Source organism: Meles meles, chromosome 1, assembly GCF_922984935.1.
Source record: "Meles meles chromosome 1, mMelMel3.1 paternal haplotype, whole genome shotgun sequence".
NCBI lineage: Eukaryota > Metazoa > Chordata > Mammalia > Carnivora > Mustelidae > Meles > Meles meles.
The window spans coordinates 154,521,098-154,536,708 of NC_060066.1; the positions used below are offsets into that span (position 1 = coordinate 154,521,098).

General features: G+C 38.1%; 2 protein-coding genes across 2 annotated transcripts in view; one reads left to right on the top strand and one right to left on the bottom strand.

Annotated features, from left to right (window-relative positions):
- The window catches only part of TNNI3K (TNNI3 interacting kinase), a 314,566-nt gene that overhangs the window by 59,172 nt on the left and 239,783 nt on the right, over positions 1 to 15,611 (bottom strand). The gene's annotated exons all lie outside the window — the stretch shown is intronic.
- On the top strand, positions 302 to 14,093 carry LRRC53 (leucine rich repeat containing 53). Its single transcript, XM_046013098.1, is given in 5 exon segments — positions 302 to 389; positions 2,700 to 3,512; positions 8,602 to 9,117; positions 11,759 to 13,249; positions 13,252 to 14,093. Coding segments are annotated over 5 exon segments (3,750 nt in total).

Here is a 15,611-nt window from a genome sequence, read left to right on the forward strand (position 1 = left end):
CTGTACAGTACTTTACAGAGTAATTTAGTTTTTAAATAAACTATTCTAAGGGGTATGCCCTGGATATGAGCTCTCTAAATTTATGGTCAAATGCTTTAGAAGTTTGGTTTAAATTATATACGAATCAAGAATTCTAGCTATTCACCTGGCATCTTGTGAGAACCCAAGGTGGCTCATTAAATAGCAGAAATCACCAAAATGCCTTATGAGCTGAACATACTGAAATCATGGTAATAAATGCCAACGTCACGATGTGCCTTGCCTTCTCCTTTCAGGTGGATGGCTCATGCTCTTTGTCATCATGCTGAGGCTGGTGGCAGCTTGTCCTGCGTCATGTGTGGTGTGCACCAGAGATGTAACCCTCTGTCACCAGCTAAACTATATAGTAGGTAATAAAACCAAAAGCTCTAAAAAGCAGTGTTAAATGTATCTGGCAAATTCGCTGCCATGGCTTGCATCGTGCTGAGTGCTCTCTGGGCTCAGCCTGATAGAGGTAAACTTTCAAAGGGCAAGCCTTTCTCAGTGAGGAGAGACTGATAACATTATTTTCCTGTTTCTGGTGGTCTCAACCAAAACTATGGCAAGACCTTAGTTACCTTCAGAGGTAACTGCGATATTTTGCTATTACAGAAGCATACTACCATTTCATGCAGCCACACACATTTTTTAATAATAGAAAAAAATAAATCACTTTAACTATATTTTTGTCCATACTTTGTGCAGTTTTGAATCCTATCACTTGCTGGGAAAAAATCAATGAATCAGAAACCTGAACTGCAATTGTTCAGCATTAGTAAGATTAAGTGATGTACTAGCAAAACAGATTATTATCAAAGTGCATCTAATTTTGAAAGTCTAGTCTTTTTTTTATTGGTGGTAAATGAGCTGTAGAAATGTTAACAAGATACACTGCCTGTATTCATTACATATTGCTTGCTTAAGTCAACAATTTAATAAGACACCTTATTAACAAATTTGAGGAGAATGTGATTTACATCCTGATATCCAAGAGAAGATAAACAAGTTATAAGCTCTGCCAATGGAAAATTTTCAGAAACAAGTCTGAGTTAAGATGGAGTGAAAGAAGACAATTTCATTTCTAAAATCCTATGACTCAATGAAAATTAAGAGATAGAAGTTCTCGTCATCCCTGACAGGAGAGAGACAGTTTCCAGGGTAGTTGGGTGTACACTGTTTCCAATTAGTAATGAAAACACTTAAACACTAAACTCCTACCCTCTCAAATAGATTTCCTGACTTCACTACCTTTTTTTTTTTTTCCTGATCAGAGATAGCTGATGTCTGTAAGGAACATTGCAGCACCTCTCTATCTTCCTTCTCATTTACGGAATGCCCATTCACGAAGTCAAATTTCATAAACACAGAGTAGTAAATGGATGACTTGTGAGTGGAGCTCGTGTTTATTCCTAGACAAGAAGTAATTGACAGAATCAATAGCCTGTTCCCTAGGAGTCGACAAATCCCTAGAGAACTGGGGATCCATAGAAATAAAACTCCCTTAACCCGTATCAAAAACAATACTGAGAGAAACAAAATGCTAAACTGACCAGAATTAATAGAATTCAAATAATCAGCAATAAATACTATACAGAAAAAGACCACAATTTGAGCTTGTTTGTGCTATAGAGAGGGGAGCAATTCTTCCAAAAGAAGACACCATGAAAATCCTTTTTTCACATTTTTGAAATCTCTTTGTTTCAGCAGTACAGGCTGAATTTCATAAGGGAATTGTGATTTGCTTCCCCCCCGGTTGATTGTTCTAATATCACCTGTAGACCTCCCAGGGACAACGGACTCTTCCATCTTTATGGCACTGTCATTTGCAGTCAAAACAATTTTAGCATGATAAAGATGTGTTACAATAACTCCTGATTATAATACAGCTTTATTGAGTTAAAACGCCTTGATTTCTAATGACAGAGCAGTGATAGCTCTGAGGTGATTATGGTGAAGGGATTTAACAGTTGGAAGCCCTGAGTACCACCTGTCATCACATGATGTACTTCATTGGAGGGAACAGATATTAGAGTGGAGGCCAAGATGGCCCAGCCTATAATGAGACCCCCACTGACAGATCCTCAGGTTGTCTGGAGAGAATAGAGATCCTTACCAAGTTGCCAACTTTTAGCCCGGAGCTAAAAAGCAGAAACCAACACTCCTTCTCACTCCTCCCACCCAACTTATACCTTTAGGTTTGAGAGAAAAGATGACGGAGTTCACGGCATATACACTGCTCGTGGAACACTGGCTAAGAAGCTTAGACACATGCGTGGCTCGTGGGTAAATCTGTCTTGGGTCGGCAGGCCTGGAGTGGGTCAGTACACAGCCTCACAGAGAGGAAGCCTAAAAAGCCACTTTCAAAAACAAAAACAAAAACAAAAAAACCATTGATGGTGAGAATTCCAAACAGTAAATTAACTTTGACATCGAAAGGAACAGATGGGTTTATGTTTCTCAAATAAACATGTCAGAGAAACAAAGAACATAAAAATCCATCATTCTGATAAAGAGCCAGCTTCCCCTTAAACTGAGAAATCAGAGAATTGTTTTCATTTTGTGTCTTGTCCTTACCCAGGTGATAAGATTGCTCAGCGGGCACTGAGTATCTTTGCTCTCCGCTGTACTCTCCTCCTACTTGTGTGGAGCTTGCTGCTAGTCTGTGCTTTTCTTCCCCACAGCAGCCCCTGTGACCACGAAGGTTTTAATCATCACTGATGGATACCTCTCCTCTATAGAGAGCACAAATCTATCCCTCTTGTTTAATCTTGCCTTGCTGTCCTTGAGCAGAAATGGCATCGCAGACGTTCGGGAAGACGCCTTGCATGGCCTCTCAGAGTTGCGGACACTGTTGCTGGAGCACAACCAAATATCCAGCTCTGCGCTTACTGATCTCACCTTCAGCAAGCTTCGCGGTCTGCAGGTGCTCGTGCTTAGCAATAATGCTCTGCATACCCTGCGGGGGTCCTGGTTCCGGAACACCAAGGGCCTGACCCGGCTCCACCTGGATGGGAATCGGATCACTAACCTGACAGGAACTTCTTTCCGAGGCGTGAAGCTGCACCGTCTTAGGCATCTGGATTTATCTAACAATTTTATTTCCTATATTGGGAAAGATGCTTTCCAGCCCTTTCCTCAACTACAGGAAGTGGACCTTTCTCGAAACAGGTTGGCCCACATGCCAGATGTTTTCACTCCATTGAAGCAGCTAATCCTTCTGAGTTTAGATAAGAACCAGTGGAGCTGCTCTTGTGATCTCTACCCCCTTGCCCGGTTTTTAAGAAACTATGTTAAGTCTGCTCGCATGCTCCGGAATGCCCAGGACCTAAGTTGTCAGCCATCTGCCATGGCTGTGGCCACTGCAAAGAGTGTGCTAAAGCTGTCTGAGACCAACTGTGACTCCAAGGTCTCCAACTTCACTCTGGTTTTAAAGAACAGAAGTCCCCTCCTCCTGGGGCAGGATGTGGCCCTGCTGACTGTCCTTGGCTTTGCAGGTATGCCAGGGAGAAATGTGCCCAGCTCATTTCCATGCTCTTAAAATACACTAAATGATGCCTTTCCCAGGCGATTTGGGGAACTTTTCCAGGGCTTGTGGAAGGGAGAGGTTGTCAGTAGATGTGGGAGGATGTTGATTGACCTGGAACAGGTTGTAAGAATTTCCTGTCGCAGAGAACCTAACAGAGGAAAGGGTCTTGGACCAGAATTCAAGAACTCTAGTCTTGGTATAATAACCACTGTAATCCTGAGTCAGTCACCTTGCCATTTAGATTCAGTTTTCTTGTCCATAATGCAGGAATAGTATCTACATTTTATCAATCATCCATTTGCCACAGAGCACTGGGACATTCATTAAAACATTAGAAATAGGGATTAAAAAGTGATGAGACACTGTCTCTTTCTTCAAGGTACTCACATCTGTGTGCTCCTCTGTGGTATAGTAAGCATCAGTGGGCTTCACCAGGTGCATGAGGAGTTGGTAGTATGGCAATCACATGCATCCTGCTCTATAGTGCTTGTACAGCACAGACATTTAGTGTATGAGCTCTGCAGTTAGATTACCCAATTTTGAATCTTGGCTGTCCTCTTACTTGTTCTGTGACCTTGGGGAAGTTATTTAACCTCTCTGTGTCTTGCTTTCTGCCTATTTGGGGGTTTTGAATTCTTGTAAGATTTCTGTTTATCAACTCACTCATAAACTTGGCCCATACCTCCCCAGACTGACTAAGGAGAAGATGATTTTCAACTCTTTAATTTTTCTAAGGTAGTTTAAACATCTCTTAACTATACATCAACTATTGTTACCTCTCACTGGGTGAATGACATAAAGTGATACTTAATATCATTAGTCAAAGATCAAATATACATGAGATTTCTTGAGTTATCTACCTGGATGTGTGTTTCCCCCCTATGCTTGCAGTGCGTGGTGAAATCCCTTGCATTTGTGGGTAACCATGGTGATGAGGTGTGTGTGTGTGGGGGGGTGCCCCAAAGCTAGAACACCAGAGGTTTGCAAATGACATCCAGGACTGAACTGATGTATTTTGAATATGTGCTATAAATAATTGTTCCATAGCAGGTTTCCAGTGAAACCTGAACATCGGATTTTTAACTCCTGACAGTTACACCTTTAATCGGAATAGATGGGGACCAGCGTCAGGTCCAAACAATGGAACTACCATCGGCGGTAATCTGATTCACTTGGAAGTGAATTTAAATTCTCTCAGAAAGATAAATTATTTTAAAAACTATGTAACCATGTCAGTAATTGTGTGTGTTAAGAAATAATTTACCATAAAAGACAAAAGCAACAGGGCCAGGGAGTTTTACTTTAAATGTACTAGAATAGTAGAACTCAAGTGCTAGTTCTACAGAATAATTAATAGATATTCCAATAAAAACATACACAGATGCACATGTAAACAACATGTTGTGAGGTTCAAATTGATTTGGGTAATGGTGGATTAAACAAAGTGAAGTAGGTTTCTTTACTGCAGCATTTTTCTCATTTCTAATGAGCATTATGGATTAAGAGGAAGATACAATGTGGAATGTTTCTTAAATTTACTTAATCATTAACTCTTTTTTCACAGAGGAGTTCATTAAATTCGTGTTTTGTAGGGCATCATTTTGGAAATATTACAATAGACTAATTTTCAATATTTTCTAAGTATTTTCTGTATCTATTTTCAGAAAAAAATTTACTACCAAATTACATTACTATAGAAATGGATATAAATTCTGGAAGATTCAAAGGTTTTGTCAAAATAATAGGAAGCTTATTATTCATGGACAAATTCTGATGAGTTATTAAGTATGATTATAACAAGTTATAATGTGTGAAAGTATCATTATGTATCTCTCATTGAGTGATTGTTAAAAATGTTCTTAGGAAATATTTGTCTTTAAAAAATTCCTACTATACAATTTATTCTATTAAGATTCTATTCCTTCTGAAGTAAAAATGTAATTAATAATCTATAACTGTAGATTGTGGGGAAAAGACTTAGAACTATAATTTGACCCCTGATTCCCTTTTTTTCCTTTGGCTATAGAAAAATCATCAAAATTCCAGAGAATATAAAAAATCAAATTCAGTGAATTTAAAACTAATAAGTGGTTGTTTGGCATTATACTCTTAATATCTTAAAACCTCCTATTCTGTGAATTGGTTGAGGAAAGGAGAAAGATTTCATGAAGCTGTAGCATTTCCAACAAGGACTTATCATTAAATTTTGCTTTTTGTTGTTAGTTGTTTTTCCAACTCAGAAAGACTGTTAGAACACTTTTTAAAAATAGCAACAATGCCCATGGCAATGAAAATTCAACTATCTTCTTAATAGCATGTTCAGCCTGCCTACAAGCTTCATTTGCTGCTTTTTGCTCTCTGCACTAATAGAAAGTGACCATACCTGAGTAGTAATGTGATGCATACATAGTTCTAGCATCAACAACAGGAGAGTGAGTAGATCCTCACCATTTAGACACAATTAGAGGAAAAACTTTACCCTATAATCAGATTATGCCTACTCTCATTTCAATGGCTGATGCATGTATTTAAGAAAATTTAGATCTTTCTTTTCTTTATTATTTGGCTTAGTAACTGCATCAGCCATACCAAGTATTCTCTTAATGATTTTATTTTTTGGACTTTCTCTCAACGCCCCCCCCCCGCCAAACCTGAGTCTTCTAGGACCTAATAGGGAATATCAAAATGAAACAACAGCAGTAGGAATCATAAACATAAACCACAATGATGATTCACTGAACCTATGATCGAAGTTTACTGTGTGTTAAATGTCACATATATTATCTCATTTAATTACTGAGTGGTATTAATCATCCTCACTTGATGGGGAGAAAAAATAAGGCTCAGAGAGGTTAGAAAACTTGCTCAAGGAAGGTGTCAGAACAAAGCTTTGAATCCTGAGTTTTCTTATTCCCTGTAAGACATAGGGAGTGTTCCTAAAATTTTATTATTTTCGTATGTTTTTAATATTTTAAAGCCAAAAGTCTTTTTTGGAATTACCCTAGCTCTAGGCAATAAAGTGTCTGATTTAAGTTTTGCTATTACTTTTAAAAAAACCTGTTGTGTCATTAATAGAGATTAAATTACGTCAAAATGTGATAGTACTAAGAATATACTGTCACAAAAAAATTAAAGTGGGGCTTATAAGACCTCAAGATCGGGGCGCCTGGGTGGCTCAGCGGGTTAAAGCCTCTGCCTTCGGCTCAGGTCATGATCCCAGGGTCCTGGGATCGAGCCCCGCATCGGGCTCTCTGCTTGGCTGGGAGCCTGCTTACTCCTCTCTCTCTCTCTCTCTGCCTGCCTCTCTGCCTACTTGTAATCTCTATCTGTCAAAAAAATAAATCTTAAAAAAAAAAAAAAAAAAAAGACCTCAAGATCTGATAAACTACCTAAAGCTTGATGGTTTTTTACCAGAGGCTGCTATTCACTTTGGTTAATCTTCATCTTTAACAGAAAAATGAAGAAATCATGGACTTCCTCTTTTCTTTCAAGTTCAAAAAATATCATCATGTTTTCATTAAATTGTCTGCAGTAGAGGGAACCAGGCATGGTGCAATCAATCAAAAAGTCTAAAATGTTGACCTCATCTCTTTCACTGTCCTCATTTCCAGAGTCAGGAAACTGAGTTCTTCAGGGGAACTGACTTGCCTAAGGTCACACAGCAATTTGTGGTCAGAGCTGGACTTAGAAAACAAGGTTCCTAACTTAGTTGATACTGACACCATGTCTACCCCATCACCATTTTGGAGATTTGTAAAGTTAGAACACTCAGTGCATTTCATTATGAAAACTCATAAACAGAATCCCTTCTGTTTACTTAAGAATATTCAATAAACATTCTGGTGAGGCTGTGTGAGAGTTGAGGGTACTGGAGATAAGATGTCGAACAAGACTGTAAAGGTCCATTTCCTCTCAGTGCTTAATTTTAGCAGGGGAAGACAGTGAACAAGCAAGCAAGTAAGCAAACACAGTAATTTTATACTGTTATAAGGGCTAAGAAAAAAGGAAATGACTGGGACAGAGAGGGAGGTGGGGTATAACTCCAGAGACTTTGGCATCTAGGCAGTTGAGCATCTTTTGTCAAGATGGGAAACGGTGAAGTAGAAACAGGTGAGACTCTGCGTGTGAGTTTGAGAAACACTACTACCCTGTGCAGTTTTATTCAGAGGATAAGCTATACATACGCAGAACATGAAGGGACAGTTCCAGACAGTCTGAGATTAGATGTCAGTCATGATTTTGTGGGAGTTCATAGAAGGGAGTGATCTTTGAAAGATGGAAAAAACAGCAAAGGTATCGAGAAATTCAGAGGTACAGATTAAGTTTTTAAAGGCTAAATAAAGTTCCAAAAAAAAAAAAAAATTCAAATAAACAGAGACAAGGGGAAAAGCTGCAAGATTCACTAGGGGCATACACAAAACCTTAGAAATATCTTAAGACTAATGAACTGAGGAGTTTGAAACACAGTGTTTAAATAATGAAAAATGAAAAATTAGGCAAAGGAGGGAGGTTACAGCCAGACTGCCCTGAGACTTGGATGCCCAGGGATTTGGCCTTTATGCTAATCAGAAGTCAATGACTTCTTCTGAGGTAGGGGGTGATTCTTTAGGGATGAAAAAAATATGACAATAGGAGGAGGTAATGGTATATGGGAATTTCAGGGTATGTACTAAATGTAGTCTATTTTTATTCACTATGGGATTAAGAAATAGGAAATTTGGTTTCCTACAGGCAGAAGAATTTTAATGCAAGAATGATTTTATCTTGAATGAATCTCAGTCCATGAAAAAAACTCCTTTTTTCCACCAAAGGCATTCCAGATGGTATTTTTCTTATAATTTTTAATAGGCTACAAAGAGAGCTCCAAATTAACAGACAGAACAATGTTGATTAAACAGCCTCTGTCTGCACTGGTATTTTTCTTCATGGTGATAGACTTCCCACCCATTCTGATGCCCTTTAAACCATTAACCTTGATATTTGTGGATTTCACATTTGGTGATTTATATGTTTCTTCCTTTGATGTTATCTTTTAATGGTCTCTCTATTTGTCACAGGAGCTGTTGGTCTCACTTGCCTAGGTTTAGTTGTATTTAACTGGAAACTCCAACAAGGCAGAGCAAATGAACACACATCAGAAAACCTTTGTTGCAGAACCTTCGATGAATCCCTGTGTGCTCATGAGGCAAGAAATTACCACGCTAAGGGATACTGTAACTGCCACTTAACTCAGGAAAACGAGATAAAGGTCATGTCCATTGTGGGGTCCAGAAAGGAAATGCCACTTTTACAGGAAAACAGCCATCAAGCAGCACTGGCCTCTGAGTCCACAGCCCCTGACGGATCATTTAGAAACCTGAAAGGTAAAGACCATGGGGCAGACAGCACTTTCTTCTGCTTTGGTGGCAGATTGCTGCAGTCAAGATGTTCAGAGCCTCGTGGGAATATGGCAGCTTTTAATGAAGCAGGCTTACTTACAAGACATTGTCCAAAGAGAGTTAAAGAGCTAAGGAATCATGAGCCTGGGGAAGTCCAACCTCAAACTTTGCCACAGCATGTAACAAGAACAATAGGTGAGTTGCCTTTATTTTAGAAGATCCCACTCTGTTTAAATTCCTTCAAAAGACATAATCTCCTTTAATTTTCTTAACAGGAGAATGCTATAAAAGTCATTGTGTAGCACCAGTCTGTCATTCTTCTAAAGATACTAGATCTGTGTGTGTGTGTGTGTGTGTGTGTGTGTGTGTGCACGTGTGTGTTTGGGGTAAGGTGTAGATGAGGACTCCCCCACCCTCAGGAGCTGAGAGTAAGTATATCTTATGCCTGTTGGAAAGTGAGTTTGTGACCCAACACCTAACAAGTTTTTCTTCTTCTTTTTTTTTTTTCTTTAAAGAAAAGCAGGCTTTTAAATAGCAATATGCTTCTAAGATTTATGGGAGGCTGAGTATCGGCTTCTATTCCGACATCCTTCGAGCTCTAATGCCAATTCTGCAGTAAGCAACCTTCTCAGAGCATGACATGTTAGAAGAATGGGCCTTCTAATGCTAGTGATTCATTTCAGGAATGATGTCAAGACACACACTTTGCTTGCTGAGCTGTCAAGGATGATAACTTTCCAGTCCAGGGAAAGTCAGGACTTAATTCATTGTCCCATGTTGGGAGCCAAGTGAATCTGGCCATGACATCTACCCACTGAACATGGGCAATGTCAATATTTAGGTAGAGGCAATGAATTAAATGTCTTCCTTTTCCTTCCTGTATAGTAAGGTGATACGTTCAGGCTCAGCAGTGAAAACTTTGACAGCTTTTCTGTAAAGAGGTTCCTGTCATTTATTTGAATTGGTTTACAATAAGCAGAGATTTCTCTCAGAATATGAACGGTGGAGGTACTGCACCATGAAATTCTCACCATCAGGATATGGCCCTTAAGATGGATTTGGGGACAACTGGAAAAGAATGAAACTGTATGTTATTTCATGTGTGGCATAAGGCAGGCCATTGCATTCCCCAGATTCCAGTTCTTACTAGTTTCTGGGGACTGATGATTAGACTCAAGAGAGGAATAGCCAAAGTTAAAAAAAAAAAAAAAAAGTCTGCCATAGAAACCAGATCAGACTGGCTTTATTTTAGAAAGAAATAAACACTTACCCTTTCAATAGAACCACACTTTAGGCAGATGTTTAGCTTTGTCCAATGCCTTAACTTTTCTGTGGGAAACCCTTTTACTGAAGGGAATGTTGTCTCTTAACCATTTAAAACCCAGTCCCTTGTTTCACACAGAGAACAAAGTTGTTTGTCAAATCAATACATTTACTTTTGAGAAAGACTTGAAATTCTGCTACATGTCAGGCATTGTACTGGAGATGGAATGAATAGATATTGGAGGAGAAAACAACCAAGGCCACGTTTGCTTTAGAAGAGAAGTCAGTAAGAGTCAATGTCACTCCGGTTATGTCTTCAAACTGGGAAACACAGGATCACAGTATTTCAGGAGTAGGGAAGATTTAGAGATGATCTAGTCCAATAGTTCTGAATATTTATCTTTGAGTCACAGAATTCTCTTGGAATCTGATAAAAGCTGAAATTCTTTCCCCAGAATAATTTTATATCCACATAAAATTCCCATCTAAGTTCTATCTCTTGATACCCATTGAGTAAGTAGCTTCCCAACGTCCCCCAGAAAGTTGAAGGCAAATCTTAAGAGTCAGATGCAGGTGTGAAATACTCTTTTCTTCCTTTGGATAAAATGAACAATTTCAGAAGACAAGAGAAAGTATACTGTTATTTTAAACCTAACATGCATTGTAGTTAAGAGGATAGGGTTTAGTGTCAGACAGACCTGCGTCAAGTTCTGCCGATATGGACATGTAGAAATGTGATGGGTAGGAGAAGCATTTCACCTTCTAAGCATCTTTCTTCATCTATGAAAGAGATAGGACAACAGGACTTGTCCAGTGGATCAGATCTCTTGCAAATATTAAATGAGATAATGAAGGTACAGTATTTAGCACAGTGCCTGGCTCTTAGTAGATGCTTAATTAATGGTAAATATTACTATTATTTTTGTCATTAGTATTATTTAACGTATCATTAATATCATATTAACATGTATCATTTAAAATTCACAGAGATTCCTGCAATAAAGACCAGACCATATTCCAGAATACTCATTCATTTAACAAATATTTAATTAATCCTATATTAAGTTATATGGGAAATAAAACAGGTATGGCCTCTGCTTTGATGAAGCCAGTAGTAGTATCATGGGTATTTCTTTTTTGTTGTTGAAGGTATATTGTGTTTGAAACCTAAACACTACTCAATATAGTATCATGTTCTTCCTAATTAGTTCTAACTGGGAAATTAATGCAGAAAAATATTGTGATGGCCATTTGAAAAGAGCTTATATATTATTCATATTTAAAGCTAACCTAACCAACAACTAATGTAAAGATGTACAAATATGAATGTTTTTATTTCTAATTCTGTAACTTTTAATTCAGCATTGCAACTGATTAAAATGTGGCCGTAAAGAGTAGCTTTGTAAACTGCCCAAAGTCTTTTGTGGGTTTGGTTAAAAAATAGGACATATTCAAGAATTGCCATCATCAGAGGAATCATTTTTTGCACCTTTCATAAGGTTTCTAAGCATCTGTTTGATTGGGGTAATAAAACTCGGCTCAGTGCTAAATTTCTGCACTTATTGTTCAGCAGATATCAACAAGGACACATTCAGGAGGAGATATGCAACATCCGCTTCAGTGTTGGCAAGAGAAAGTCTTGAAAAGCATTTAATAAATGAATCATGGCATCCTCCAGTAGAAAAAAAAGACAATGGCTTACAACCTCACAGGCAGAGACATTTTATTACAGGTTCATCATCTCAGCCTTGTGAGCCTGAGGAACACTGTGTACAACAGATCTTACAAAAACGTAGATCAAAATATGATGATCCTTGTGGACCATTAAAACGGAGCAGGCCTAGCTCTTTTCAGCCGAACAATTCTCTTATCTGTAAGTATGTGCCCTGTGATCAATTTCAAGATTATGTGAAAGAAAAGAAGCCAAATCATCAAGAAAGTTCAAAGGCGGAGAAAGAGCAGATCCAAATTAACAGCGCAATAGAAAAATTCCTTATGAGGGAGGACAACACAGAGTTATCAAGGTTATCAACAAAAATCAAGAAAACATATTCTCCTAAGAGGGTTAGCTTCTGTGATCCTGATTTAGTAGAAAAAAATCGTCTGGTGATGTCATCTAAAACATCAACCCACTGGAAACAGCAGAAAAATCAAAGCAGCCACCTGACCAAGTTGGATCTCAAAAAATGTGGCAATCCTCAGGAGGGAAACAAAGGAGGAAAACGGTGTACTGATCCACAGATTCCGAAAAAGAAGAGAACCAGTCAATCTGACCTCAAAGGGAAAATTAAAAAACAAAATTCAAAGATAAAATTAAACTCACACCTTTTCAGAAAAGTCAAAGTCCATCCAGAAAAATCATTGTCAGAACTCCCAAAGAAATGCAAACAGGTATTGTTACTGCCTCATAAATTACCTAAAGCTTCTCAGAAAGAAGTTGATATAAACCTTGTGCCCTCTGCAGATTTTCTCCAACAGCCAGTGAGTAACAACAACTATAATAAACTCACTTCAAAGAGCATGCCTCTCAAACATGCTCCAAAGCAGACCCCGTATTACCAACAAGACACTAAAAAGACTCCTCCACTCAGTGCTAATGACTTACCTGTAGTCACCCAGAGGTCCAGGGAAGGCAACTGTCACCCTAATGGCCTCATTCCTGATAGCAATGCATCAACACTGCCTCTACCCACACCCGTCGTAGCTGAACACAGGCAGGCAAGCTCTCGATCTTCAAATGAGCAAGTGGAAGGTGCAACTCCCCTTGCATTGGAAGTACCCAAATATTTACCAGGCACTTGGGAAAATATAGAAAGTGATGTTTTACCACCCAGCATTTCCAGGGGGTCTACTGACCAAGGAGCAACAGAGCCCACTGAGCACAGGGAGCAGGACAAATCCACGATCATTGAGCCAAATCAGTTTTCTTTGTCCCTGGGGAATCAAACACAACTTGTAGATGGCCACAAAATGGACACCGATAAAGAACCTACCTTAAATCAAAATGAAACCTTGAAACATGTAGAGCAACACTCAAGTCACACGCAACTTGGAAATGAGGAAAAATGTTGATGACCAAATGGAAAATATCACGTCAAATTGTGGAATGTTGTATCATGGATGAGGGAAATGATGTAGGAATAAAACCTCCTCAAAGAGAAACTGATGATTCTGCTCTCAATTCCTCTGAGACACAAGCCACAGGCGACCTAACTTCGATGAAGACAAATGCTATTCCATACCAAAATAGAACAGAAATTCCCAAAGATATCAGTACTTCTCTAAGTACTCAAGCCATTTGGAATCCAACCAACAGTGACAAAAAAGAAATTGATAGCACAAATGCATTGCCCAGAGATGATGGCATTGAAACATTAGGGATAAAAATATTAGGGAAAGAAGAGAAGAAAATGCTGGATGGAAACAAGGCAGATTCTAGTACATTAATTAGGACTGCACAGTTGACCTTAAAAGGTAGTAGAAAGGAAATGCAACAAACTTGGGAAAATGGAAAAAGTGAAAAACATATGTTGTATGATTCAAGCTCTGCTAAGGCTACTATTACAGCTAAGGATTTGAGTATCACGTGTTCCCCGGAAGCCGAAAATAGTCATTGTAGCGAAATAGATCTCAGAATTAACTGTAATTTGCAAGATTTCGGAGAAGTTCAAAATATTCAACCAGATAAAGATGACAGAGCTCATAAAGGAAGTGCAGGGGCAGTGCAGACACATCTAGTGCTTTCCACTTCACCAGAGTTAAAAGACATGAGTTTTGAGACAAGAAATAAGGTGCCTCTAATTCCTCGAAGAATAAATGAAACTGGAAACTCTGCTCCAAAACCTACACCATATCCGCCATCTGCTGATTGTGCTAATCCCTCACCTTTAGAGGCAGAACTCAACTAATCATCATTTTCTATTTTAGCTTTCTTCAAAAGGACACCCAAACACCCCCTAGGCTTTGCAGGCATTCCAAATGCATTCTTTTGGAGGACAAGTCCTCAGGAACTCTTTGTTGTCAAAGAAGTAAAAGTACATGACTGAATAGAATGCAAAAATCAAAGATGGAGCCACAAGATAGGTTTGACACAATTAACTGAATTTGCTTCTCTGAGAAATAGAAAAATGGGAAAGAAAAGTTTTGCCTAGTTCTGGGAAAGAAAGCAAACATTAAAAAAAAAAAAAAGCCTTAAGCAAATGAAAGATTAAAGAAGAAAAAAGTACTTGAACAGATTTACACTTGATGTTTATTTTATGGAAATTACTATACACATCTCAATTAGTGGTATTACAATATTGCTTTCTACATAGATGATTATATATTCATATTTGTGCCTGATCTGTTTTCCTAATTATGGTATGAAAATAAAAATTGAACTTTGTTTGTTAACTGTAGTCTAGCTGATATGCATATTCCTATATTTCAACCATTTGCAACTGTTCTGTTGACAATTATCCTAGATCTTAAGTAGAGTTTTTAAAACCTATTATTTCTCTAAGAGAAAAAAAATATTAAGGATTTCCAGGGGATGTAAGCTATTTCTGTAAAACCTGTAAAATCCTCTAAATCCACTAGGTGGGGATCTCGGCTTCAATCATTTTAGAAAAACAAATGGGGCTTCAAGATCAACACAATGGATCCTGAACAAAGGAAATTTTAACAAGCTTTATTGCCAATTGTTATTAACTTAAGATTTTGAAAACTAAATAACCTATTAGTATGTAAGCTTTCAAGGGTTGATCCCTTGAGTTTAGCATGTCACTATTGTTTGGTGTGAGTACTCCTCCTTGTGCACAGGAATTAAATGTCCTTATAAATATGAGATTTAAAAGCAATAGTAGAATAAGCTTCTCTCATTCAAAGCCACACTTATTGGAAAGATAGAGGTATATTCAAACAATTTTATTTTTGATATCCCAGTAAAACATCGAAAGCATACCTTCATGGTATAGAATATTGTATTTTACCTTTCCTAGGGGGAAAAAGGTAGTACTTTCTCTTCTTCTATCTATATTTAATATATTTTTACATATTTTATATATTTATGTAGTCTCTAATATAGTTTTATATAACAGGATCTTTATATCTGCATCCTGCAATATTTGTATAGCCTAAAAGACAATAGAACAATGTAAATACTGCTTACACGCCCTGCCTATCTTCTGTTTTCTTTCCTATTCAGAATTGCCAGCAAATGATGTAACTTTCTTATTTTGAAACTCTCTAACCTTATTCCCTCTCTTCTTTCTGTTTTCTCCTTGGATTCAAAATTTCCTTGCTTTTAACTCCAATTCCTCTCCCCTCTATTTTTGTTCAGCCTCTCTGCCTGAGCTGAGCTCCTATGCCATCTGTCTGCCTCCCCTGATCCCACTTCATTTGGTTAAGCGCCTTTAAGGTGAGAAGAGCATCTACACCAACTTCTT